The sequence below is a fragment of the Cuculus canorus genome, chromosome Z (assembly GCF_017976375.1).
Source record: "Cuculus canorus isolate bCucCan1 chromosome Z, bCucCan1.pri, whole genome shotgun sequence".
In the NCBI taxonomy this organism is placed as follows: Eukaryota; Metazoa; Chordata; class Aves; order Cuculiformes; family Cuculidae; genus Cuculus; species Cuculus canorus.
In genome coordinates this window covers 67,133,029-67,158,970 of record NC_071441.1, presented here as the reverse complement: position 1 = coordinate 67,158,970, position 25,942 = coordinate 67,133,029, and the positions used below count along the sequence as shown (strand labels likewise).

Genomic DNA, 25,942 nt, shown 5'->3' with positions numbered 1-25,942 from the left:
AGATGGAGGACAAGCAGAGTCAGGCCTACGCTAGAGAGACTGCGAGGCGGCAACCTGTGCCCGTCAGGGTCCAACGCGGAACCGCCAACCACACTGTCCTGGCACTTATCATATACTGAAGACTGAAGATACTCATCCTCCGAGAAAATGAGATAGAGACTGAAAAACCAAAGCGAGACTGCAAAAGCGGGAGTAAAGGGGGGAGCAGTTCAGTAGAGAGAAGGTCGAACCTTGTGAGGAATAACCACTACTCCCCTGTAAGAATATTCCTGAAACCTAGCACAGCGCTAGAATTCCTTGGATTTATCGCTAACCCAAAATTAGATCTGCATTCAACAGAGTTCGCAAAATTTTTAGCATCACTGTCTGCAGGTTGCAAGGTTGGCTTATGTTAAAGCTTTAGGAACTCTCTATTTTTCTCATTGTTTCAGCTTATACATAGCTAAGAAGGTGTGAGCAGAGTTTTACTTTTCTTTTCAGATTCCTTTGAATCTGGAACACACCTAAAACCAACAAATAAATCCTCACAAAACCAGATGAGGAAAAATGAAACAGTTGGTACAACTGAAAGCACATTTTCTGCCCTCGTAATGACAGTGACCTAAAGCAACAGGTATTCCTGAAATGAAATGGAGTGTTTTAAGACAGAATTAAAATTTAGGAAATGACAATTGAAGCACGTGATATAACACAGGGAGGGGGAGAAATTTAACACGTACAGGAGAAACACAGCTTGCATGCCAAGAAACACAGGGAGATTAAGACAAAATGGATGATGTTAGACAGTTGGCAGAGGCTGACCATAATGACCAGAAAGTTTTTCTTTCAAAATGCAAGTATAACAATCAAAATATGAAACACATGAAATCCTGTAACACTGAAATATTGAAGCTTATCATTTTTATTCATGGCACTATTGCACATTCACATCTCTCCAGTCTATATCTTACCTGGAGGTCCTGGTTGGCCAGGCTGGCCTGGGGGCCCAGGGATATATGCATTAGATGCAAGAACTTTTTCACCAGTGATTTGCTTGCTAAGATCAGCAGCATTATTTGGCAGCAAAGCAACCTGCCAAAATGAAAAATTGTTGTAAGATCTTCCTCATTCAGTTGAATAAATTACATTCTTGGTTAAGCTTTCATGTGAACAAACAGCGCGTTTAAATACTTCACTGAAACCACCAGAAAACAACGTGACTTTGTTGAAGCCTATGACAGCAGTTACTCCTAAGATGGCCAGCTTGATACTTTTCAATGATGGACATGAAAATTTCTTGAACTGTTACCTTTTTTTGTGGTTCCAAGGAAAACTGACTCTCTGACACTGTGATAGGATCTCCTTATAGGCAGTCAGAACCAGCTACAAAGATGCCTTGGGGACTCTTACTCTAACTTGTACATCTTTCTGGCCATTCACCTTGCAGAAATCTGATGAGAAAACATTGTCATGGGGTGTAACAGTCAACAATGCTTTTCCACGGGATCTTTTTTGTGACCCATGGAGACAAGGCAGGATTTTAAGAAATGGCACCCTTCTCTGTCTTCCACACACAGGATGTGCATGTCTATGTGTCTGAGCATGTAGCATGAGCTCTGGGTAGGGGATCCTAGAGATGATCCACACTTCAGGTATTATAAACCCAGGAAATCGCCCAGGCTTGAAACATGCCACATGAAAAACATGACACTATTTGATTTTAAAGTATTTATTCAATTTGGTACTTTCCTTTCTCTGGAACCAGTACCCTAGGAGAAACCCTGGATGTTTGCTGCAAGACTGTTCACTTTTCAAGTCACCATGGAAATATCACAAATCAATCCAAATGCAAGGTTGGAGAAACTCGGGAAATGTACAGCAACAAGTTGTCAAAAACTTAAGTCTCCAAACTGCTTGGATCTGCCCAGGAAACCTCTTTTTCCTTATTTGAATTTTCCTTTATTCATTTACAGCCCTTCCTCAGGACATTTTCTCAGATACTTTAAGTTCTCAGTTGCTTCACAAGTCTCTAACCCTCTCAATAGGAGTCCCTAATCCTTTGGGGTCTGGCCTTTTAACCATACTGTTTAACCCAAGAGATCTGGATCTGCTCTGCATAGAGACACAAAGCTAAAGTAAACAAGAGTGTAAGAATGATTGTACATTGTGGTTTGAGATGCCCTTATCCATTACATCAGATGTTTATTTATCCATTAAACATTAATTTTGCCAGATTGAATATGTTTAACAATTAAATATATTTAGAAATATTCTGCAATTATTTAGTCTTTAGTCTCTCTAGAGACAGCTGTGGGGAGATGACAAGCCAGGAAAGAACTGCATTAGTGGTGAGTTGATGCATGTAGAGTTAGGAATTTTGCTCTGCCAAAGCGAACGGAAGAGCTATTTCTGCAATAGCAGGGCAGATCTAGCACTGGGTCAGCTTTGTTGCCCCTTGAATGAATGTGGCTTAGTGGATAATTTGATGTTGGATTTTGCAACATTTGCGTGGGAGAGGTGCATTAAATAAAATACAGGATGACTCCTGTTACCTTACAATGCTTTTAATTATCTATTTGGAACTCCCTGCACTGGACTATTCTCAAGACTCCTGCTTGTTTCTGTAATTATTTGATATATACCCCCTTGCCCTTAATGCAAATCTAGTGTTAGTAAAGCACAGGGGAAAAATAACACTATGCACTTGCAGTGCATACTATAGTGGGCAAATTTCTTTTGGGAAACGGATTATTAGTTAAGGAACACGCTTTAAGGGCAGCCACTGCTGCTTGCAGCTTGGGTTTGGATGCACAAAACAGTTCCAAAGGAAGCAAAATTGAAAAATAAAAAGTTAGGAATGCTGAGACAGTTCCTGGTGGCATTTCCGAAACACCAATTTGTTTTTTTTAGACAGTAATTAAAAATGTGATGACAGGAATACGAGGATTCATCAGACATTTGTGACTCAGGCTTTGGAGAGCATTGCTATCCCAAAGACAAGATGACTGCACTAAAGGGAAATCAGGCAAAGTGATGCAAATCTTGCAAGAATTTGGTACATTCACTCCACTTCCACAGAAGTCAGTGGCTTGATGAGGTCAGCACTTCACAGAAACCCCACAGAATGTTTCTTCTGTGCTCATAGAAATGAGTATCCAGCACAGATTTCCATAGAAATGGGACACCACAGCTATTGGTGTCCCCTTTGCACTGTCTTTGTTTTTCCAAAGAAAACCATCTGCTCTCTTTACCAATGATGCTCCAGCTTTCTCAGCCAACATCCCAGCCCATGCAGCCCAGATCAAAGCATGGGACTGCTGAAGATAAGGGGCTACTCCATGAGTCACAGCACCGTACACCTGGAGCTGGCAAGAAAAATTCTGTAGCTGGGGCCTCACATAGCCACATTGCCCAGGAACCAGCATGAGAAGGACCACTGGCTGTCTCTGGTCAGCACACTGCAAAGTTTTGTTTTGCAGATGTATGTCCACCTTGACCAGAGCAGAGTCCTGGCTGGATATGGATGGAAGGTTGCAAGGATCATTGTGTTGCAAGACTTCCATTATGTGACACAAATAAACCAAGGACTTTGCAGCACTGCAGTGCTAAAACAGAGACACAGAGTTAAATCCTGTGACTACCTGAGAACATTGTATTTTCCAAGCAGTTATTTTCAGTGTCATCAGTGAGTGTTTCTTCTTTGGGGTGGCCACAGCTGAGTGACAGATTAATTGATGTCCTCTGTAGTAGTTGTACTTAAATTTCTGACAACATCCTGTTTTGAGGATCTATTGCTATGGCAGCTGATATATCATTTAATACATAGTCCCTGCCATGAATACTCTTCATGTTAAATGCCCAGGCTGGAGTAAGAAAGTGCATTTAGTGGCGAAGACTCATCATGAAGAGGAGTTGGAAGTGTATTCTTTTCTCTTGTTTAAATATTGATTTGTTCCTGACAGAAAGGCTGTTGTAACAGCTTAGTAAGTTAAAGAAAATATCACATAGTTGCTGGGAAAGCATCTACACATGCTTCCACACTGAGTCAGATGGACTTGAGGCATACACTAGGAGTGCCAAAATACCCAGGCTCTGGTCTAGCTCACTGCTCTTTGATATCTTCTGGAAAGAAAATAGTTGTTACATACACTGGGGCCAAATCATGTGGTTTTGATGTTGATTCACATCCTCTTAGGAAATGGCTGTACTCACTGGCCTTAATTTCTGTTTCACCTTTTAACTGAACCAGGATCCTGGTCCAGAGTGACCTTGGCTTTCTCCATCCACAGCTCCAAATCTTAATGGCCCTTGGAAAATAATTTGTTTTCCATGTACGTGCAAATATTAGCAAGTGTAAATTTTAAAGAAAGACAGTGCTAGAAACAAGGCTCCCACATGTTGTGTTGCACGCTGCATCTGGAGTTTTGGGTAGTTTCTAGGAGATCTGTGGCTTAGATGACTTTGACAGTGCTTGACAGGAGCGATGTGGAACATGGCTTTCTAGTTAAGAATGTTTAAACTTGTCTGTGCGATAGGATTCAGCTTACTTAATTTTTTCTTTTTAAATTGCTGGCTATGTGTCAGTGTGTCAGATATCCCTCCTCCAGTTTTTCAGCTTTCCATTCTTCTTCCTTCTGGAAAGGTTTGAGATCAACCTAGTACTGCCCACAGACCCTTAGTATGGCAGGACAGTGCATCCCACTGGATGACCATGCGAGGTGACTTTATATTTCTGATCCTAGAACTACTCTGTCCTGGATCTGGAATGGATGTTGCAATCCTCCAACCATCACCAGAGGTAGCAGGACTTGAGTTCTCCCCTGTCTTTTCCTAAGGAGACACAAAACCACACCTCTCACTTCCAGAAGCATGCACCAGTAGGGTTTGTTGGATTGGATCCTTCACAGGCTCTTTTTCTGAACTTAATTTTGCTTCAAGTTCATAAAGCCTGAAAGCCTTAACCACAAGACTGAAGGCTCATTCCTATAAACTGTTTTCCTGGCAGGCAGAAGTGAATTTTTCTGTGCAAAATAGAACAGATTCAACCACAGATATTAAAAGACATCCTCCCCAGAAGAACTTGACCACGGGGAGCCACTGGTGAAACACAAGGGTTCATGTCTCCCTGGGCAGAGAAGCAGCATGAGGCCAGATCTCCTCTCAGCATGGACTAAAGCTTTCCTCTCTGTGGGATAAAAAGTGCTGAGGGCAAAAGCCCTCTTTCAGCTCTGTCTGTGTGTGGCACAACCCAGTGGGCTCCCCCAGAGGATACCGATAGATCAAGTTCCACTAGGAAGACACTTGGGGAAAATTTAAGCTGTGGACCAAAAACGGACTTGGCTATGCGGGAAGAGTGAGTTGCTTAGTTTAGCCGCAGCTACTGTACAAGTGTGCATAGCAACAGGTATCGATGATGTTCATTTTCCAAGATGGAGTTTTGAACACAGGCACCTAACAGTGGAAGTTAGACACAGAAACCTTTCCATTAATTCAAGCCATTGGTCTCCATCCAATCTCGCAGAGACAACCTGGCCAACAGTGTGACCCCAGGTCAGTGAGAGCCTACTCAGCACCCCAGGCTGTGGTTGGACAAACAGCCACCTGAAAGCATGGATACTTTTTTAACCTATTTACTACCGTTTGTTTGAAAATCACAATTTCCATCACATGTGAAATTCTGTCACTTCCACGTTTGTGTCCATGTGGATTCAGAAGGAAAACATGACATCTTGAGGTTTTTGTGACAAAGAGTACCTCAAACCTCAGTGTATTTAATTTTAGTGAAGCAGATGTCTTCCTTCTTAATATACACTGAATGAATAATATTAAATGCAAATGATTAATATTAAATGTAATAAGTGGAAACTGTGTTTTGACATAATGAAATTAAATGAGCGCCACTGGTGAAATATAATAACTACAGCATGTCAACATGCATTGTTGAGTATATTTCTGCAGAACACTTCCATTTCAGAGAACCTGAATGTTCGGAGGAGATGTCACCAGAAAGAGCGTTACACCTGCACCCCTGCACTTGGCTCTCCAAAACCTGGGCTGGGTTAATTCAATCCTACTCAAGTCCAAAAGGGGGCCACATTTAGCAGCAATTAAAGGCCAGGGAAAATTTTTGAATGCATTATTCTCTACTTGCAAGGACACAGGGGAAAATAAAAAAGGTTGGGCTGAGGGTTCTTCTTTTTAAATAAATCAGAGGTAATATATCTGCTAGCAATGTTTTTGTCTAGTCACACATCTCCTATTTGGCCAGAATCCTGTATCAGCACCCTATTAATGCAAAATGATGTTCTGCCATCCTCCCGCATCTGCAGAATGTCTTGCACTTGCATACACTAAAGGTGGATCAAGTCCAAAATCCTGTGCATTCAGAATGAATGAAAAGCTGCAGCCAGTGCAGATTGCCAAGAGACCTGGGCTGAGAATGGGATGGGTGTTTGCCAGACTCTGTTATCATGAGCTCATTGACACAGCTTCATGAGTTTGGTGAGCTACCTGCTTACAAGCAACACAGAAGCTTGATAAGGAAGAGATGCCATTCCTAGATTATTTTTAAATATGTTTCCATCATCTTTATGGATACAAGAGCCACATGGCAGTGACAGCTCCAGACACTTAAATTTAACCTCAGTTGTCATAAATCATACAGGTCTGGTAAAGACATGACTGATCAACATTCATACCTTTTGCTTCAGTTGTAAAACCGTCTGCTTTATTTGATGAAATTCCTTACAAGAGGCACAGCATGTCCCTGATTTTGCCACATTTTCAGATTTCTCAGGAAGTGCAGCTGAAAGAAAACAGTTTCCAATACAAATATAAAGATTCAAACCAAAGAAGTCCATAATGTGATTGCAAAAGCAACTTGGAAGTTGTAACATTTCCCCAGACTGTGAAAAGAAGAGAGAATCTTGTCTTTATTAATGTGCTGACTGCGAATTGCTGTATAAAGCTGAGAAACTTTGCAGGGACAGCTCTGAGCTCATTTTTAAAGCAGCTGTTTCCAGTTAACAGTCTCCAAAGAATTTTTTTTTAATACCTGAAAAAGTTTACACCCCTTCTTTTATCTTTGTGTGCAGGGTAGATTGACCCTATCAATCTGAACTGATTGATTTACAGTCCCCCGAAGGGCAAATTTTCACATGCTATAAGTTACAGTAAAATCCCACACAATATGGTCATTTAATTCACTATGCACAAACTGCTCTTTATCATTGCTGTTATTCCTCCATGTGATGGAATCAGCCTGAGCATAGATGGGGACTGAGATTAATGACAGGGATTTAGATCCACACAAATGAAAGGGTCACACCTGTTGATACTATGCATGAATGAGATCTTTTCAGGAATCCATTAAGTGATTAAAAATGTAGGAGATATTGCAAATTTTTTTCATTCTTTTCCCATTCTCATATGCAGTAACGCACTTTGGCATTGCAAACAAACAGGCACTATTTTAACAGATGTCAGCTTCAAGACAAATGTGGTTGCCAAAACACAGGGTGACACATACTGGCAAACTCTAGGTGACATTTTTTTTAGTTTCACATGAAGCTGTTGGGAATCATCAAAGGTATTGAGGTCCTGCGTATGATGTGTGGCTTTGTACAGTGTTACCTGGAAGGGTTATTGGTCATGTTTGAACACTGACCATTCAGAGCATATCCTGTAATGGAAAAACTCTGGTGTTCCTGGTTCTTGGTTCCTGGTTCTTCAAGAAAGATGAACTACAATGCACTTAGCTATTGTATTATACTTCTCACTCAGACACACACTTTAACGTCCTTCATCTTTTCAGGAATGTGCATTGATTTTGAAAACATCTGCATCATTTTAAACAAAACCTGAACTTTCTAGTACTAAGGATATAACGTGCTAAGTTTGCAGGGTCCGGTAAGGCACACTGCACCCATCAGATGGTCATCTATGGGGCACTGTTGCACAAGTACAGGAAAACCTGATTTTCAGTGCATTTAGTCCATTTGATATAACACGCTGTCGAGTATGCTTGCTTTTAGAAGACAATCCAGGAGTGCAGCACAGGCTGGGATCTACTCAGCTGGGGAACAGCTCTGTGGAAAGGGCCCTGGGGTTCCTGGTGGACAACAAGCTCAACATGAGTGAACAGTGTGCAGCAAGGATACCTGACAGGATGTTGGGGTGCATCCACAGAGGTGTCACCAGCAGAGATAAAGAAGTCATTATCCCGCTCTACTTAGCACTTGACAGGCCATACCTGGAATCCTGTGTTCAGTTTTGGTCCCTGCTGTACAAAAAAAAAAAGCTGTGGACAGACTGGAGAGGGGCAGAGAAGGGCCAAAAGATGACAAAGGACTAAGAAGAGGACTGAGGAAAGGCTGAGAGAACTGGGTTTGTTCAGCCTTCAGAAAAGAAGGCTCAGGGGAGACCTTATCAACATGTCCTGGTATTTGAAGGGTGGCTACAAAGAAGAAAGAGCCTCCCTTTTTAAAAGATGTCACATAGAAAAGACAGGGGTAATGGATACAAATTACTCCTGGGGAGATTCTGATTGGACTCAAGAGGAAAACTTTTCACAATGAGAACAATAATTCATTGGAATAACCCCCCAAGGGAAGTGATGGATTCTGCAGCACTGGAAACTTTTAAGATTCAGATGGACAGTGTGCTGGGCCATGTTGCCTAGACTGTGCCTTTGCCAGGATGATCCTTGAGGTCCCTTCCAACCTGGTATTCCATGATTCTATGAAAAGTTTATCTCTCTTATCTCCTAATTAGGTAGGTGAGGGCTGCAAGGGCAAGATGCTGGAATGACCAGCAGCAGTAAGACATCGGTATTACTGCTGAACTGATCAGATTTGGAGGCAAAGGCTTAGGAGTTTTCCCAGCTCATCAACTACCTGCTCCCACAGCTGCAGTTCTTTGGCATTGTAATAACCCATCATATTCCTCTTTATTGCATTTTGCATTTTTATGGCAGTAAGCACTCTGCGCAGCCCATTCTGACAGCAGAGCTGGGTAATACCTGAACAGTGAGTGTTCTGTACAGTGTTCAGATGGCTCAGAAGTTAAAGGCCAAAAGTTAATACTTGGGCTTTTCTGATGAACTCTACATAACATCTTATACCCCTTCACTGAATTGCAGCTATGTTGGCTTGAAGACTGTTTGGCCACAATACCTCCCAGAGCAGCTCCAGACTTTGTGTGAAGATACCTGAACACACAGCCTCTGCCGGTTTCCTTAATACTGTATTTCTAATGCCAATCATTTTGCTTTTGTCTTCTGCCAAAACCTCTTTGCCCATGAGTCTTTTTTCTCTGGTAGATCAGAGAAACTTCACACAGGATGTTTTCTTTTAACAATGAATTGTTACGCTGTAATCAAGACATCTCTTGATATTTCTATAAGTTAAGTTTTCTCTTGGTCACAGGTCAGTATTGTGGCTCCCTCATGGAATTCTTCTTCCCTCTCCAATTTTTCATCTTCTTTTCAAAAATAAATGTTTTGACATGTCCATATTTGAACCTGTGCAGAATTTACAGATACACATAAATAAAGCTATTAGAAAAAAAAATTCTTTTTTTTCCAAACTCCAATATAGTTTGGGTTTGGTACTACTCTTAACCAAGGTTTCTTTTAATAGCTATCTTACCAAATTAGTTCCCTCATAACATGCACACATTGTGCTGAGAAATGTTGCTGAAAGCAACATAGAGTCATAGGGAGAAACTGCCAGAGCCTCTGCTATTTGAAACCTAATGCAATCCCACTAGAATCAGTGGAATTACGTGCAGATTAAGAAGCGGTGAATTTGGCCTCGTGTTTCATTATAAAAGCCAGTTTATCTTTGAGAAGGATGTGGTACACGGGGCTGACAAGTATAGATAAAACAGGGCTGTAACAATCCAAGGAGATGAATGTGGCAGGGGGCAGGAGGTGTCAGCTAATGTTTGGGAAACATCATACCACTGAGATTTCTGCAAATCCAGTTGGATTGACTTGTTGGAGGAAGAAGTCCAACAGCGTCACATAAGCAAGCATGAGCTGTATCCCAGGAGAGAGGTGGAATCCCCCTAACTCATACCAGACAGAGGTGATGATTTGCCCAGGGAAGGAGTCATCCATCAAACATTCACTCTAACCCATCTGATCAGGACCAAACTATGAATAGAGCCAGAATAAAGCATGGATAAAGCCAGAAGCCATCTAGGACAGGCCAGAGGGGGCAGGAAGCAATTAAACTGAGCCACCCGCATGCGGTGCAGATATGAAGGTCACCTACAAGGGTCAGTTTGGCCAGCACTGAACAAGGCACTCACACAGCCTGTTCCTATTGCACACTTACACCACAAAACTAAAATTATTTTGGAGAAGGTTTAAACCAGTCCCATTTTATGAATGCTTCCTAAAGCACACAGTCTAGCTCATGCATGATCTTGCTGTCCTGATGGGTGTTCTTTTATCTCAGCAAGACACTGGTGAGCCCTGTGGTGCCTATCAATAAGAGATCAGCTCAGTGGAGCAATGTGTTTTCTTTGCATGTGCTTGAAGACTCTGTCTTGCTGATGCTGGAAGAGGAGATGCTGGCGGGGGAGAGCTCTGCAGGGAGCTGTGCCGTGGGCGGTCTTTGCATGGAGACTTGAGTTGATCATCTGTGTTGTATTATCTGGGCTCAGCCTGCTGAGATGATTTCATTTGCCTACTTCAGCGCGGGTAGCTGTATTGTCTCCATCAAATGCAATGTGACTGTGGATGCAGGAAAAATGCTCCCTATTCTTGTGCCCCACTCACAAAGCCAAAGCTCTCTGTCCAGCCCATTTAAAGAGCCAAAAAATGGCCCGGATCACAGCCTTCAGGCATGGCACAATGAAAATGTGAATAATAATCCCCTGGGAAACATGCAACGTGGTTAAAGCTGGAGAGGGATGCCCAACATATATTTTCACGCTTCTGACACGAGATTTTAAAATCAAATGTAAGTGTTCCTGCTACCATGAAAAGAACGTTCATTAGGAAGCAATTCCAGTGTGGATGAGGTGCTCTCCAGGGCAGTGCAGGGCTCGAGCTGACCACGGGGTGGTGCATCACTACAGCCGGCTCCCTGCGGCTGCCAATACTCCTGATTTCCTTTCGGATGAGTTAGGGACACAAGCCCTGAGAAACAGCGATGGATCTCCTTTCTTTTCCACCAGGGATCTGGCAGTTGGTAACATGAACTTGGAGCACAGCAGTGCAACAGAGCAGAAAGTGTCCTTCTCTGCTTCATACAGTTCATTTGGGAAATTTTGTGAGAGGCGGTGGGTATTTCATTCCAGGTTAACTACTGGAACTGACATTTTTATGTGCCGCGTACATTTAATGTAAAATTGTTTTTTTTCCAAATATGAGAATTATTTCCACATCCTTGAATATTTTGAATAGTCAGTTATCCCGAGTGCTTTGGACATTGCCCTGTTAGGAAATTTGAACTAGCCAGAGGAAAAGTTAACTAAAAAAAAAATCTGTTTTCAAGGGGATTACATAGATTATACCTCTTTTCTTTATGATTCCCACACAATTATAAGAAAAAAAAAATAACAACTACAAGGAACAATTAAAGTTAATGGAGTGGATCCAGTTACACCTTTTCAGAGGAAAATAGAAATTATAAATTGTTCTGGCCATTCAGCAGGATTTGGAGCACTCTGATGCATGTGTTCAGGCATTAATTGATGAATCTATGATAAGTCACCATTCATCAAAAGAAGTGTTTGGTTTGGGGTTTTGGTTTTGTATTTTTTTTTCCAGAGCACAAATTATTATCTTCCTCCTTTCTTTTTCAATTGTCACATCAGTATTTAATCTGCAGTACTCTAAATTTAATAACTGGGATGAAGTAAAAAACTTTAAAATACTTTATACATAGCACACATATATACTTTGAAAACAACAGTGAAAAGCAAGAACAAGCCCTCACTTTTACCCCTTTCCCATACCTGACCACAGCCACAAGACACACAGACTAATTGCAGATCAGCAGAATTCAGAGTTACTCAACATAGTTTAGCAATCGGTTTAAGCAATGCTTGAAAGGTGTGTGGAATTTCCAGGCAAACCTTTCTTGAACTTCTGAGTGCCCAGAGGTGCTAACCACCCAACCCAGGGCCATTTGCTAATCTCAGGTGTTGGCATGTAAATACAAATTGAACAAACTGAAATTAATTTAATTAACAGATGAAATTAATGAAGGCTTATAAGGATCATGATCTGACTTTTTTTCCCCCTCCATGTCTTCTGAACTCTGGACTGGTATTATCCATGTTGATATGGGAGCAAAATACAGTTTTTAGCAGTTGGATCAAGGAGAAACAGTCTAACGGAAGCTGTAACAGCAAATTTCACCTATCAGCCACTACTGCTGTGTGCGTGTAGCTCACACAGCAGTGAGGAGGAGAGCATGTGGCAGAACTGCTCCACAGGTATTTGGGCACCCAGTGAACAATTCGGGGTCTCCAGGGGCATCACCAGCTTCAGGGTCATCCACGCTTCATACCCCCAGCTCCAAGTGTGGCACAGGGAGAAACTTCTCTTTATGGCAAATCAACCCTTTTTAGAGGGCACTTTGGCCCAGGACCTTTACCCCCCACTAGCACATACCTTTATCTCCTTTGGTGCAGGTCTTGCCATCCTCCTCACGGATATAGCCTTCGTGACACTCGCACCTGTAGCTGCCCATGGTGTTGACACAGATGTGAGGGCACAGCGTCCCATTGCTCGTGGCACACTCATCAATGTCTAGAGAGGAGCAAGAGCTGAAAACATCCTAGAGCCGGAGGTTTCAGACTTCAAATAAAATAAAAAAACTTCCTTTTAAGGTATTAAGAGATTTTGTCATTAAATACATGAGTAATTGTAGGGATGGAGCTTTGTGCAAACACCACCGTTATTATTAACACACCTAGCATTTTATCACTGAACACCTCATGACCGTTTGTTTGCACTGAAGAGCATCCAAGCTCAATCCTACAAAACTTGGCCCCCTGGCACAGCAAACCACACAGGGCAGCACTATAGAATAAAAGGGGACGAGCCAGTCAGGGACCACATGTAAGCGATCAGTCCTGAATTAGATACTGGCCATCTGAATCAAAACACAAGGATTTATTTTCACAATTATGCATGGTTACAGGGCTTCCAAGGATACTGTTAGAATCGTGACCCCCATCTCAGGCCAAAACCCCGGATATGATTCAAAACCTGCAGGAGGAATTAATAAAGGGAAAATTACATCAGCCCAAGACTTCAAAGTGTTTGGGTGCATATGTCTTCTTTTAGGTACTACCGCCTAATAATTTCAGGGAGATTTAGATCTCTTAGTTCTGGGAACCAATCTTTCACGTAGTTAAAAACCACATTTGTGCTGTTATAGTAAAAAGAATAAGAAAGGTTTCAGATCTCAGCTGACTCCTAAAAGACCTGAGGGAGCTGGATATATCATTAACCAGAGGTGAGCTCAGCACACACTCTACCCACCCAGGCAATAAGGCTTCTCTCTGTTCCTGTGCCTCTCCCGATCATAGCGGTATCCAGGGTAGCAAGTGCATAAGACTCGCCCAAAGTTATCTGTGCACTGCTGTTCACAAGGAGCTTCAGCGCAGACATCGTAGTCTAGGGAGAGAAAAATATGGTTAGAAAAATACCAATGGCAGTAGCTATGATAGGAAACATTTCACCTCTCTGCTAATAAAGTCAAGTTACATTGGTTTGGGGGATTGAAGAAAACTAGAAATTAAACATTCATGAGGCACAAGCAGTAAATTATAGTAACATTGTAATTTATAATTGCAGCTTTACAGCGGTTAGACTATTTCTAAAGTTGGATTTTAAGCAAGGGTCACTTTCCCAGTTTGCAGAATTTCATAATTCTTCTCACAGAAATATTAAATTACCTAAAAGCTTTTTGCTGTTTTCTTCCACAAATTTTTAAGTGCTGATAGCAACATTTCCTAAGCAAAATGCTGTGAAACACTTTGAGACTAACTTCCAAATCTGGGCAGAAATTACATAGTAAGGAAAAGCTAATTAAAATTGCATAGGAATTGTTCAAAGCCAGATATAAACCTTCAAGCAAAGAACACGTTATTACAAAACCATCATAACTCTTAATAATAGCAATGTGAAGATTAGGATATTGCAAGTCATTGGCTAGGCTTGTCAGTGAAACCCCAAAAGACTGAAGTCCCAGTTTGAAAGCCGACGGAGGGCCAATCTTCTGATTTCACTGCTACATAGAAGCAGAGCTGCTGTCCAGGAAATAGACACCAGAGCAAAACAGAGCCTGAGTAGCATCCCTGCCCTGCCAGGGACTCGATTCGGCCTCTGCCATCAGGCTGGTGGGAGGACTGGGGAGACATGGGCAATCCCTGGCCATGGGCGGAAGAGAATTGAAGCACCATGGGGAACTTTTGCCAGGAGAAGGCAGGGGCTGAAGCAGCACCAGGTTTCAAAACCATCTCAGGGAAACTGTGCTAAAAGTCATGTTTTATGCCAAAGCAAGTTTCTGTCATCAATTCAGAGGAACCTCATCTTGCATACAGCATTCACATGGTTGTCACTGTGACCCTCCAGTAACTCGGTACTGGGGTGGCCACAGCAGAATGCTGCTCCAGGATAAATATGTCTAAACCAAACCTAAGTGTTTCTGCTGAGTTCCTGGCAAGGCACCGTGTTTCCATATATACAGTATAAAATAATTAACACCCAAATTCTTTATTGATTCACACTAATGACTAGCAGACATGTCTGGGTATGATGATTTTTCCAAATAATTGAAATGAACTAATAGATATTAAAGCAAGTAAAACCACATTTGCTGTACAAAGAATACAGAGCACATTGTGCAGCACTGGGCATAAAAGTGACAGTGTGCCAACGTACAGAAAAGCACCAAATGAGACCTAACAAGATGCTGTGTGTCACAGCACAGCCCCCTAGACCGAAAAATACCATTGTAATGGTGCCAAGCATTTCCTCCCTTGTGCTTGTCCTCTTTTGAATAGCCAGCATCCTTTCTTTCCTTCTTACTTCACAACTGTGTCGATTTTAACTCTTGAAGTCTGCCCGCAGTGCTGTGGCAGTGAATGGCAGTGCCAGGACTCCCAGCAGTAACCGAGGTTGAACAGTGCAGAGCCTTGTACAAGCATGGAATGAAAAACATGGCCCTTGCCTTCAAACACTATCAATCTCGGAGCTGAGTTTGGACTTTTTAGATGATGCTGGGTCCGTGAACACCCTGTTACATTGGGCACTACTAGCTTGTCCCAAATATACAACATTAGTGGTATTTTTCCTGGGAAAAGTTTCAGTTTTCATTTTCTAATGAAATACAATCAGATGGAGAACAGGTTTGTATGCCCAGCATCAAGGAAAACATGCCAGTTCCTTAGCTAGGATGCCGACACAGATGCTGGATTTGGCTTGTACCATGTTCAGCCTATTCCAAGTAGAGGCAAAACAAGCTCTGTCCTGCCTATGCTTCCATGAATAGATGTGTACTACTAAAATAATAAAAAGTTAAAATAAAAGGGTCCATCTCCCAGCACAAGCAGGACTTCTGTAAACCTTTCCTAACTCATTCAACCTGCACCTAGAAGTCCCTGAAGGGTGGAGATGCCCCACCATTCAGTCTATTCCCAAGATTAAATATGCTTGCAGATGTAAAGCTTTCTATTCATATCTAATCCAAACTCCCCTTATAGCCATTTAAGCCCATTATTTTTGTCCTCTTCTTCTTGGCCAGGAAGAACAGTTTACTTCCCCCTTGCAGCAGTTGTCACATACCTAAAAACTGTTACTACGTCTCCCCTCAGCCTCCTTTACTTTAGACTAAACAATGCCAGTCTTTTAAATCATCTCTCTCTCACCATATTTCATGAAACTAGTCTTTAAATATGGTTTTCACATCCACCTTAGCTGAGGTCCATCAAAACTATTGCTTCATTTACTTTCATACAAAGCCAAGGAAGGGTCCAGGAGGTGGAAATCTCCCTGCTGGTGGTTCCTGCATAGTCAACCAAAATCACAGGGTAGCTGTGGGCTGATCCCGTGTCACAGAGATGTGTGTCCCCATGGCTTTGATCCTAGGTAGCATGACTCCCTCAGGAACAGTTCTCACAAGTGGCAAGAAATTGGGCAAAAGCTGCTGCACCACCTCTGCGTGCTCTGCTGAACAGAGGATGCAGGTGCCCTCCCACATTCAAGCCCCTGTCTGCCAGTCCAACCTAAGAAATGTGCTTTAAGGATGAATCAAAACTGCACGGTGAGGTTCAGACTATTCCAGACTTTAGGAAAATGCAAAAAACTGAAGCAAAAGAACAAATGTTTCTATACATATTTCAATGAACTCAGGAATGACAACACAACATGTAAAGTTGTGCCAAGGAAATTTTGGAAATAGTATTAGTAAGGAAAGAGTAGATCTGAATAGTGTTTGCGTGTCATCGACTATTTTGCTTTGAATTAATCCACAGCCAAGAAACTCAAGTAACAAACCAGCAGTAGGGAGGGTGTTCTCCAAAACAAGCTATTTCAGACTACATCTGTCCCTGCTTTATTCTTGGCGACACCACAAGACAGGATCTGGTTGGAGCTGTGAGTCTCCAAAGCAAAGGAGATCATTCCAGAGTAAAGGCTGAGGAGCTGTTTTTTGACCCATTTTTCTGGTCAAGTGGAGCTGGAATAGATGCTACATGGAGAATTAGAAACACACAAAGCAAACTCCTCTTGATGTTTACTAAGCATCACTGCTCCCTGCTCCTACAGGTGAAATCCAGAGCAAGTAGGTGAGTCTAAAGCAAATGAAATGCAGAACTGTAGGCACGGGCTTATACTATACTGCACTGATTTCTGTTGCTTTTCAAGGGCAGATGAGAAATAACAGTACAGAAACCAAAGTTGGACATGGAAAAGACACATTGGAAAGATGGACATGGGAATGACACAAAGGAAAGATGGACATGGGAAAGACATAAACCTTTGGGAAAGAGTACGTTCCAATGAAAGCTGTCCAAGAAGGAGACTGGCGTCTTCCTGAGGCAATTGTAAAAGGGTGGACATAAGAGGGTCCATCCCCCTTCCAATCCCCCTCCCTGCAGCCACTGCTAAATCACGAAGAAGACATCGCTGGAACTCCTTCTCACGGCTTTGACTCACCAGTACTGGATTAAAAGGTGCAGATGTGCTCTAATAAGCTCACATCTGTAATGTATTTATGTGCCTGTGTCAAGATATGCATTTCATACAGCTACTCTGTCAAGATTATGCCAAAACAATGTGTGAAGAGCCAAGTGATGTCTTGTAAGAGAGTAAGTGAAATGAATTCTTAACTGAATCATGTTTCTCATTCCTATATCAATAGCCCAGGATCATCTCAGATGTTATAACAATTGCTGTGGCCTCTGAAGTTCAAGGCAAAATATAGATGGAGCCAAAAAAAAGGGAGAATGGAGATATGGAGACACAAAGGAAGACAGCAGTCAGCAGAGAAATTCAATTAATGACAGAAACTCTCAGGTTACTGAGATTCAGTTAAGAGACAGGATTAAGAGAAGTCAGTGGGTACATGAAAAAAAGCTGCTTTCATAATCACCTAAAATCTCAAGAGACGAAAATTAGAAGCCTAAAATAATATACTGCCATGTTTCTCATTTTATTTCTGCTTCTATTACTTCTTCTGCTGTATCCATTGTATTTATTGAATAACCAGCACATAAAACTGTTACAATCCATAGGAAAGCTGGACACCAGGCTGTAAGAGCCCTGGCTTCTTTCCACTCCAAAACGATTCACGACATCTGCCTCCTACGCACATAACTGCCTTGTACAAAACTGCCTTCTCCAAGGTCCCATCTAGCACAGGAGCTGTCACCTCATGCCATGTACACCATGACAAAACTCACTGCAAAACCACAGGATGAGGAACTTGTGAACATAGATTTCTCCTAAACCATACGAAGTTTTCTGGCTCAGGCTGGCATTATGAGCTGTTTCTTCGTAAGGAAGCAGCAAACGCACAATTCCTGTTTCGAGAAGATGTGGATTTTTTTTTGCAACGAGTGTTCCAGTGCTTCCAGCCAGCAGCAAAGAGGATACAAATTAAAAAAAAAAAAAAGCATCAGGATCAGAGTTTGGTTTATAATCCCTGTTGGCTTGAGAATGTAACTCAAAAACCAGCTGACTCTCTCAAGCATGTTAATTTGTCGCATTTCTTTTCAAAACATCACCATCCCAAACTGGGAAAACTCTCAGGTCAACTTGAGGCTTTCCATATGTCATCAAATACAGGGATGTGTTGCCATAAACCAACTTTTTGGACCAAACAAGACTCATTGGGTTATTGTCTCTGGCCATTTGCCTCTGCCTGACATTTCCTCTTGCTCTATAACTTCAGAGCCAATTTCATCCAAATTGGGCAAAGTGGTGGGAGCACCTGGAGAAGTTACAATGCCACTGCTCAGTGGAACCATTGGCTGTGCAAACGCAACAAAACCTTCCCCCAGGGTTAAAGTAGGCAGAGCTCAGCCTACTCTTAAATGAGATCTCATTGCAGCAACATCTGAATATTGGGACCCCAGCACTGCCTTTGCCAAATGTACAGGCTGCTCCCCTCTGCCTGGAGGGGATTGTTCCCTTTTCACTACTGCATGAACTGCCCTGAGTGATTCTCCACCCTGCTCTGCCCCTGGTGACAAGGAAGCTGTGCCCATCTTGAAGAGAGGCGGTAGAAGCGTGACATCATTCGGCAATGCTCTCGCTTCATTGACGTCTTTGGGAAGTAGGTAACTAAAGGCAGAACGTAATCATTTAATCACCCGCTCCCTGTGCATTTAAAAGCCAAACTGTCTGTGATGGATGCAAGGGGTATATGGTGAAAGCTACCAGTGAGGAAGGCTGTGATCCTGAATGCACAGAGGGCTTCTATGTACATACTTAGCCAAGAACTGAATGCGTCCCTCTGTTTACAGCAGGTCATGGTAGAAGATCTGTGGAGCGACCTGTATTTAGGGGATGATCAAGCCCTGGTATGCAAAGTGAAAAAGTTGGAAGACACCGATCTTTTTATTTTCCCGACAACTTCTTGGAAACAATTCCCCCCACCAACACATGAGATACAGCTGAACCTGTGGTTATATCAGGACATTCTTCCAAACTGGCAGTATGGAGAACGGGGCAAACAGGGAAAGACAAAAACACAGAGACATGAGGAATAAGAATAGTGAGATCACATACCTTCAGGGATGCACTGTCCAAGAACAAATTTATAACCCTTACAGCATTTTTTCCTGAAAAACAATAAAATAAATAAATGAATAAATAAATATATTCTCTAAAGGTTGGTTGCTGACTTTAAAACAGTCATGAGTAGATTAGGGATGAAATGAACCAAACAAGATGAGGATCCTGAGCTTTGCAGTTGGAGGTATCTCAGCATTAAAGAACACAACATGCAAACCCACTACTCAGTCCTTGAGGCATTTTAAATGATAGCACGTCCAGCCACTTGAGGAGCCTGGGTTGGGTACCCCCAGTGCATACCAAGTAATTTGTGAAAACCCTGATCCCTTGGGTTGAAAGTATGCAGCACACCTCGGTGCTGTCCCTACACAGAACTCTGGTCATAATTTTCATGATGCAGTGAAGGGTGTTCTCAAACATCCGTCATCACAATGTAAACTTGCAGGCAGTGGTAAGTCTCAGTGAGGAGTACATTCAAGATAAATGTTATCAGTCATTTCTCATCTTTTAATAAACCTTACAGGTGGTAAGTGAAATATACTGGGCATTTCCACTGGAGCAAGGGAAAGAATCTCAGACAGGCAGAGGAAACAACTGCAGGGAAGAGACAACAGGATCAGACATTTTTTATGTATCTATGATATGAACAAAGGTGCTGAGAAATTAATGTTTTTTACACACTGGCCTGTAATGACATTTAGGCATTCAGCTGTATCTGCTTGTTTGCTTTCTAGGCAGCAAACCACAGCAAGTCAGCAGGACTCCCAGCAGCACTGTGGGGCCTTTACAAATGGCTGTTTTCCTTATTACCCTCAGAGCTACTCACTGCGGGGACCTAGAGATCTTCGAAAGGTGTTGGGGTGGTGCCTACCAAGACTGCTGCAAGAGAAGTTACATGCACCATTTGTCCAAGTCTACTTGAGTAAGGTGAAGGTGGTGCAGAAACTGAGTATTTTACAGATTGACAGTTTTTCATGCCTTACGGACATATTGAAATATCTGCAAAAATGGGAAGCCATCCATTTGGTCTCATCCTCTGTTCAGTAACTGACGCAGAAGAGTGTTAAGGCCATGGCAGTCAATGACACAACACTCCTCTAGACAACACTCAGCCATGACAAATCATCATTATGTTGAATTTAAATCAACTATCAGTTGCAAGTGACCACTTAAAACAAACAATGCCTTACTCCAAACTATGTAAAAACAAACTTTGGCTCCATATTTTACCCTCTTTCAAAGATTAGCTGGAATATAAATTATGCTTAATGAAGGCTGACCATCTGAAGAGGAAGCCTTGCTTTGTTATGCAAACAGTGGTCCCTCATTAGACTTTTCTCCAAACAGTGCTGTGAAGTTTTATCTACAAGACAAACAAATGCAGAAGGAATGAGTTCAAAGGTGCATCGGGGAAGCTGTTCATATACTGCAACCCATGCCGCTGGCTTTCCAAGTGCACATTCATCTCCCCCTGTCTGTGGAAGAAAGGAGGCTAATAAAGGCTTGCTTGTAGCTGTGATTCGCAGGAAGATACAGCCTGGCTTGACAGAGGGCTGGGAGATGGGTAAGAAGAGAAGGGCATCTTTACCATGAGATGCTGGCTTGTGGGGTTATGCCAGCCAGAACAAACCAGAAAGAAGAAGCAGCAGTTTTCATCATTTCTACCCTTCTTCCTGGGAATACCCACCCAATTTTCAGGCTGAGGACCCTTAGGACTCCCACGGTTCGAGTGGCTTGTGGCAGCAGAGGCAAAGCTCAGCCAGCACAGCCTCCTCCTGGGTAAGGTTTCACCTGCTGCCAACCTTGCAGGAGCTGCCTCTCTCCTCTCAACTTGACCGGTGATGGCTTTTGGCTGGGCTTGTCTGCCTTTCTGGATTGTCTTAATAGCCAAACCGCTTGCCCTAATTGAACCCCTCTCCCACAGCTACACACCGAGAACACACCATACACTGAGTCACACTCATTAAATACTGCCCTGGCATCCTGAAGCAAGTGCAGTTCTGCATAGTTCTTGCCAGGTGTTGCTCTGGTTAAAGCAACTGGAAATCTGTGCTGCCCTGGCAGACACACAAGCCCCTGCTGAAATCTGTAGCTTCAAACACATCATGCAGCAATGAGTTCCACGGGGGGATAAGATGATTTTGAGAAATTATTTCCTTGTTTTCAGCCTCCCTTTTAATTTCTGCTAAATTTTCCAATCATGAAAGCTCTAAATCACACTTAAAGATGTGTTTTAGAGGAGGGATGCCTTGCTTTCAGAATCACATTCCAGAAACTAATTCCCTTTGACAATTTGTTCCCAATTGAAGATTACAGCTCTCTGTATTAGCGCAGCCCATATTCAACAGCAAGTTTCACCCATAAGCACGATTTTGTCAGGGAAACGGCTACTTTAGGGTTAATGCACAGGAAATATAATACAACAATACCCATTTAGCTGAACATGACATTGCAACCCTGGGATTCCTGTGTGCTTCATCTTTTTACATTCCTAGCTGAACATTACATTGCAACCCTGGGATTCCTGTGTGCTTCATCTTTTTACATCTGTCAAAATGATGGACACATAAGTTGATCGTTAGCAAAGGCATTTTAATAGCAATACTTGTTTTCAGCATCCTGCTGCAGGTTGACATGTCTAATCAACGTTGCACAGCAGCGATCTTGTTGTACATAGTGAGAGGTAAGAGGGGGTCCCCACTGATAATTTTAGTTACTGAATAACTTTCAGCAAGGTGGTTGCTATGTGGCTCTACATGTGAGCATGCATCAAATACAAACTTATAAATGGCTATGTGAAAAGAGCAGCCATTAAAATCTGGATCTATGGAGAAATTAAGTTGATGCATTAACTTTAAATCCGGTTTCCAAAAGTAGAAACTGTTGGCAGACCCATTTGTTACAGCTTTAAACGGGGTGCTTCAGCTATTAATAATATAACAACTTCTGATTCTCATGCAATCTTCACCTAGGAACATCACAAGCCCAAATTCACATAGGGTTTTAGGCAACATGATTTTGATCACTGCAATGTCTAACTTTTGTGTTACCTGTAAGAAAATCCTTAGCAATAGGGACTCTCTCAGAGCAAAGTCACCCTTTTTTTTTCCCCCTGACAAGTAGCTGCAGGAGAAGCAGGGAGATGTTGAGTTCCTCTCTGCTCTGGGTTGAAGTGCTCTTGGATCACTGAATGTCAGAAGATAAACACATCTGTGGCAAACAATGGATCTGCCTTTCTTGCAGGCTTTTCTATCCCATCACCTTGCAGACTGAGGGGAGCTAAGCTTTCCACGAGCACCCTGATATCCCATTGCCCACATCCGCCCTGCTCCTGACCCTCACCCGATCTTGCAAGGCAGTAGCTGCTTGGTAGCATCGCCCCAGACAGGCAGGACGAAAGGCAAGATGTAAGGAATGTAGATTAATTAAACCACCACTTTATTAAGTTAGCTTATCTGGCAGCTATCAGCAGTAACTCATCCAGTGCAGATCATGGTTTTTTTCCATAATTGTTTCCACCTGGTACAGGGCTGCTGTCGCTCCCAACCCACCTCCTGCGCTGCACCAGGCCACTGCAGTTGGTGACGGTGCTGGAGAGATCAGGAAAATACTTCTGCATGAGAGGGAGGGGAGTGATTTAGGATCCTACAGCAGCTAAACTGCTTTGGATATGCAAACAATAATAGGATAAATATTTTAAATGATAATTAACCCATATCTGTCTGCAGTAACATGACAGTGACTTGGGATGTGACAACAGCTGCAACTCTGAAACTTTATCATGAGTTGAAAAAGATACATGATGGTCATTAAATGACTGAATAAAGGGAAGGCAATGGGGAAATGCAAAGAGAAGGGAAAAAGAGAAGTTTTATACTGGTTTCAGATGAACATAAAATGTTAAGGAAGCTCTTGCTAAAGATGTCAACAGTAGAAACCGAAGAGGCCACTCTAGGAAATATCTGCCTCCTAGGAGCAAAGCAGACACAAAACATCTTATGCTGAATCAGAAAGTTCTTATGATAAAATATTACTCCTACTTTATGCCTCCAATGCTGGGGTTCAGAGAGACAGTCAGCCTCCAGGATGGCTCCATCCATCCAGAGATAATTCAAGCCGAGGTGCTTTAACTCCCATTTATCAGGGGTAGGAGCACACACATGGACAGTTTCTACAGCTCATCTGATGCCTGAGGTCACTTCAATGGAAGATGCAGCAGCTCCATAAGTGGTCAGGCAGGTCAGATCCCCCTCTCTCTGACACACTACTTCTGATCCACGAATGTCAAAAGTAATGCAGTTTAGGAGGCATGAGAGCTGCTGATATTTTATGTGGATCTAAATACATTGACACTGGTAGAAAATAATGATAATATAATCAGGCAAATGTATTTCATCAAAAAGCCAATTTCCTGTTGGGAAAAGACATAAAAGAATTTTTAAACTGTATTTCTTCAGAAAACATCATAATATGAATTCAGAAGAACTTGTGCCTTATCTTGAAGACCTGAGTCAGCAAAGGCCATGGCACGGCTGTGTATAATAGCACAAAGGGGTCTTTGTTAAAACAGCTCCTTATTGTGCCTGCCCAGAGCTTCTTTCTGATCACCCTGACTTTGAGAAATACCCAGAGCAGCAAAAATGCAAAGATAAAATACAGCATTTGACTTACAAAAGATAATTAGACAGCTATAAAAGCAACCCAACAAGGTACCTTATAAAACCAAAACAACCCTTGTTTTTCTCATATTCTATGTACAATTCAAATGGGGGCAAGGTCTGTCTGCCAGAGCATGCATAGACATGTGCATCTGCAGCACAAGCGTATTAAGGAAGCAGCTCAGTAGCTGTGCACAGTTTTGTTGTAATTCACATAGAGAGAAGATTTATGGCAACATGGTGTAAAACTGAATGCACTATTTTTGTTTGCCTTTCTGTGGGATACATACCGAAATCTTGAGTAAGAGAGGATAGCCTCCCTGCAGACACTTGCTCAGCATACACTTTGCCATGATTTCCTGACTTAGTCCTTTTTCACAGTTTTGTAAAGAGATAATTTATGTCCACATTGGGTGTAACACAAGGTCCAAGGCCAGCATGAGCCCTTCCAGTCACTGTCTCAGCTGAGAGTGAATAACAGAGGGGACGGTGCATGCCTTTCACTGCCTAGGAAATTCTGCAGCATGTATGACTGAGTATATATATATGTGCACTTCTTTATTTCTTTTAACTGTCTGAATAAAGCCAGCTTTGCCTGGACAAGCACAGAGAGCCATCCTTCACCAGCAAAGCTGGAACTCGGGCCTCTGACTGCAAATCACTGCAGCTTACTACTTGATTTTTCTGAAAGTGATTAATGCCTGAGTCTAAGCCATGTTTTCTGTCAGCTACTTAAGTCAAACTAATTTACCCACATATAATGGTTTTCTTTTTCTCAGGAAAAGCCTTGCTATCTGCTCTTTTGCTCAGCTCTGGTTATTAAGACAGATACCAGAAATGAAATCCCATTCTAGTTACTGCTAATGGGAAGATTTTGACAGGATTCACAGTTCCTGGGCTCCTCCTCTGTGAATACAAGCCAGAGACCAGACCCTCCTCTGGCAAAAGCCACATACCTCTGTTGACTTTGGGGAACTGTGCCAGTGCTTACCCAGGGAGATTCTGGCCAATGCTCTTGAAAGCTCTCAGACATGCTCCTTGACAGCTCCTTACTGTAATGACTCAGACAGTTAACTGACTCCTTCTCTCCTCAAAGTGCTGTTTCATGTCATCTTTTTATGGTCAAAGTGAGTTTTATGGCACTGGAGTATAAACTGTGGTTCCTTCTTCTAAGAAGAGACCTTCCAAATGATGATTTGCAGCCCTGCAGAGTGTAAATTTGTGAATGTGTGAAGCTTCTTCCTCTAAAAAAGACCTCAAGGGGTGCAAGAAACCCTCCACCCTGTGTAGGTCTGTTGGTGAGGCTCGGTGTGCTGACCTGCATGAAACCAGAGGACGCACAAAAAGCAAAAACTCACAGTTCTGGGATATTTAACCACCAGAAACATCTGTTCTAATTCCTTTTTTTGTAGCAGTCTATGGGCCTCTGTTCTCCATGGACACAGTGCAGGACATCGCACCATGATGGGGTTTGTGGTTTCATTTAAGTAAATGAGATGCAATGAGGTGTTCAAAGAAAATCAGCGCAGGCAGACCTCTTCCCCAACACATTCCCCTATGTCAGCAGATCAGGAGTCCCAGAGAACACCACCTTTGGACTATTTTAGAACTTCTAGGATGCAGAGAAAGGGATTGGTATGAAAACTTTGCAGACAGCCCCACCAGAAAAAAACAGCTCATAAGCTGTTGTTTGCCAGAGGAAGAAGTGGCAACTAAAACTCAGCTTTTAGGGTCTCTTCTGGGTAGACTATAGATTTCTAGAAATATTTCCTATGATCCTTCCTTCCAAAGTGTAGTGAAAGAAAAAGGTCATATTGGGATTTCCACATGAACTATATAGACTACGGCTTCAGATTTTTTGGGGAAGCTGTAACACTGTGCTACAGGGCCACAACTAATGTTGGCCCCTGTCAGCCCCTTGACCAACCAGAGTCCCAATGCTGCAAACAAACTGACAAACCACAGACTAATCAGCATTTTTTTCTCCAGCACAGACCAACTGGCGGCACTGGTAACCATCAGTGGTTTCTGTCTCACT

The 25,942-nt window shown here is 42.4% G+C and overlaps 1 protein-coding gene across 1 annotated transcript in view; it reads right to left on the bottom strand.

Moving 5' to 3' along the window:
* Window positions 1-25,942, bottom strand: part of CCBE1 (collagen and calcium binding EGF domains 1) — a 102,512-nt gene that overhangs the window by 6,812 nt on the left and 69,758 nt on the right. Inside the window, exons 3-7 of the mRNA XM_054055052.1 lie at window positions 19,241-19,293; window positions 13,487-13,621; window positions 12,611-12,748; window positions 6,678-6,784; window positions 951-1,071 (exon numbers count right to left, since the gene is read on the bottom strand). Coding sequence (XP_053911027.1) covers window positions 951-1,071; window positions 6,678-6,784; window positions 12,611-12,748; window positions 13,487-13,621; window positions 19,241-19,293 — 554 coding nt within the window. The remainder of the gene's footprint in view (window positions 1-950; window positions 1,072-6,677; window positions 6,785-12,610; window positions 12,749-13,486; window positions 13,622-19,240; window positions 19,294-25,942) is intronic.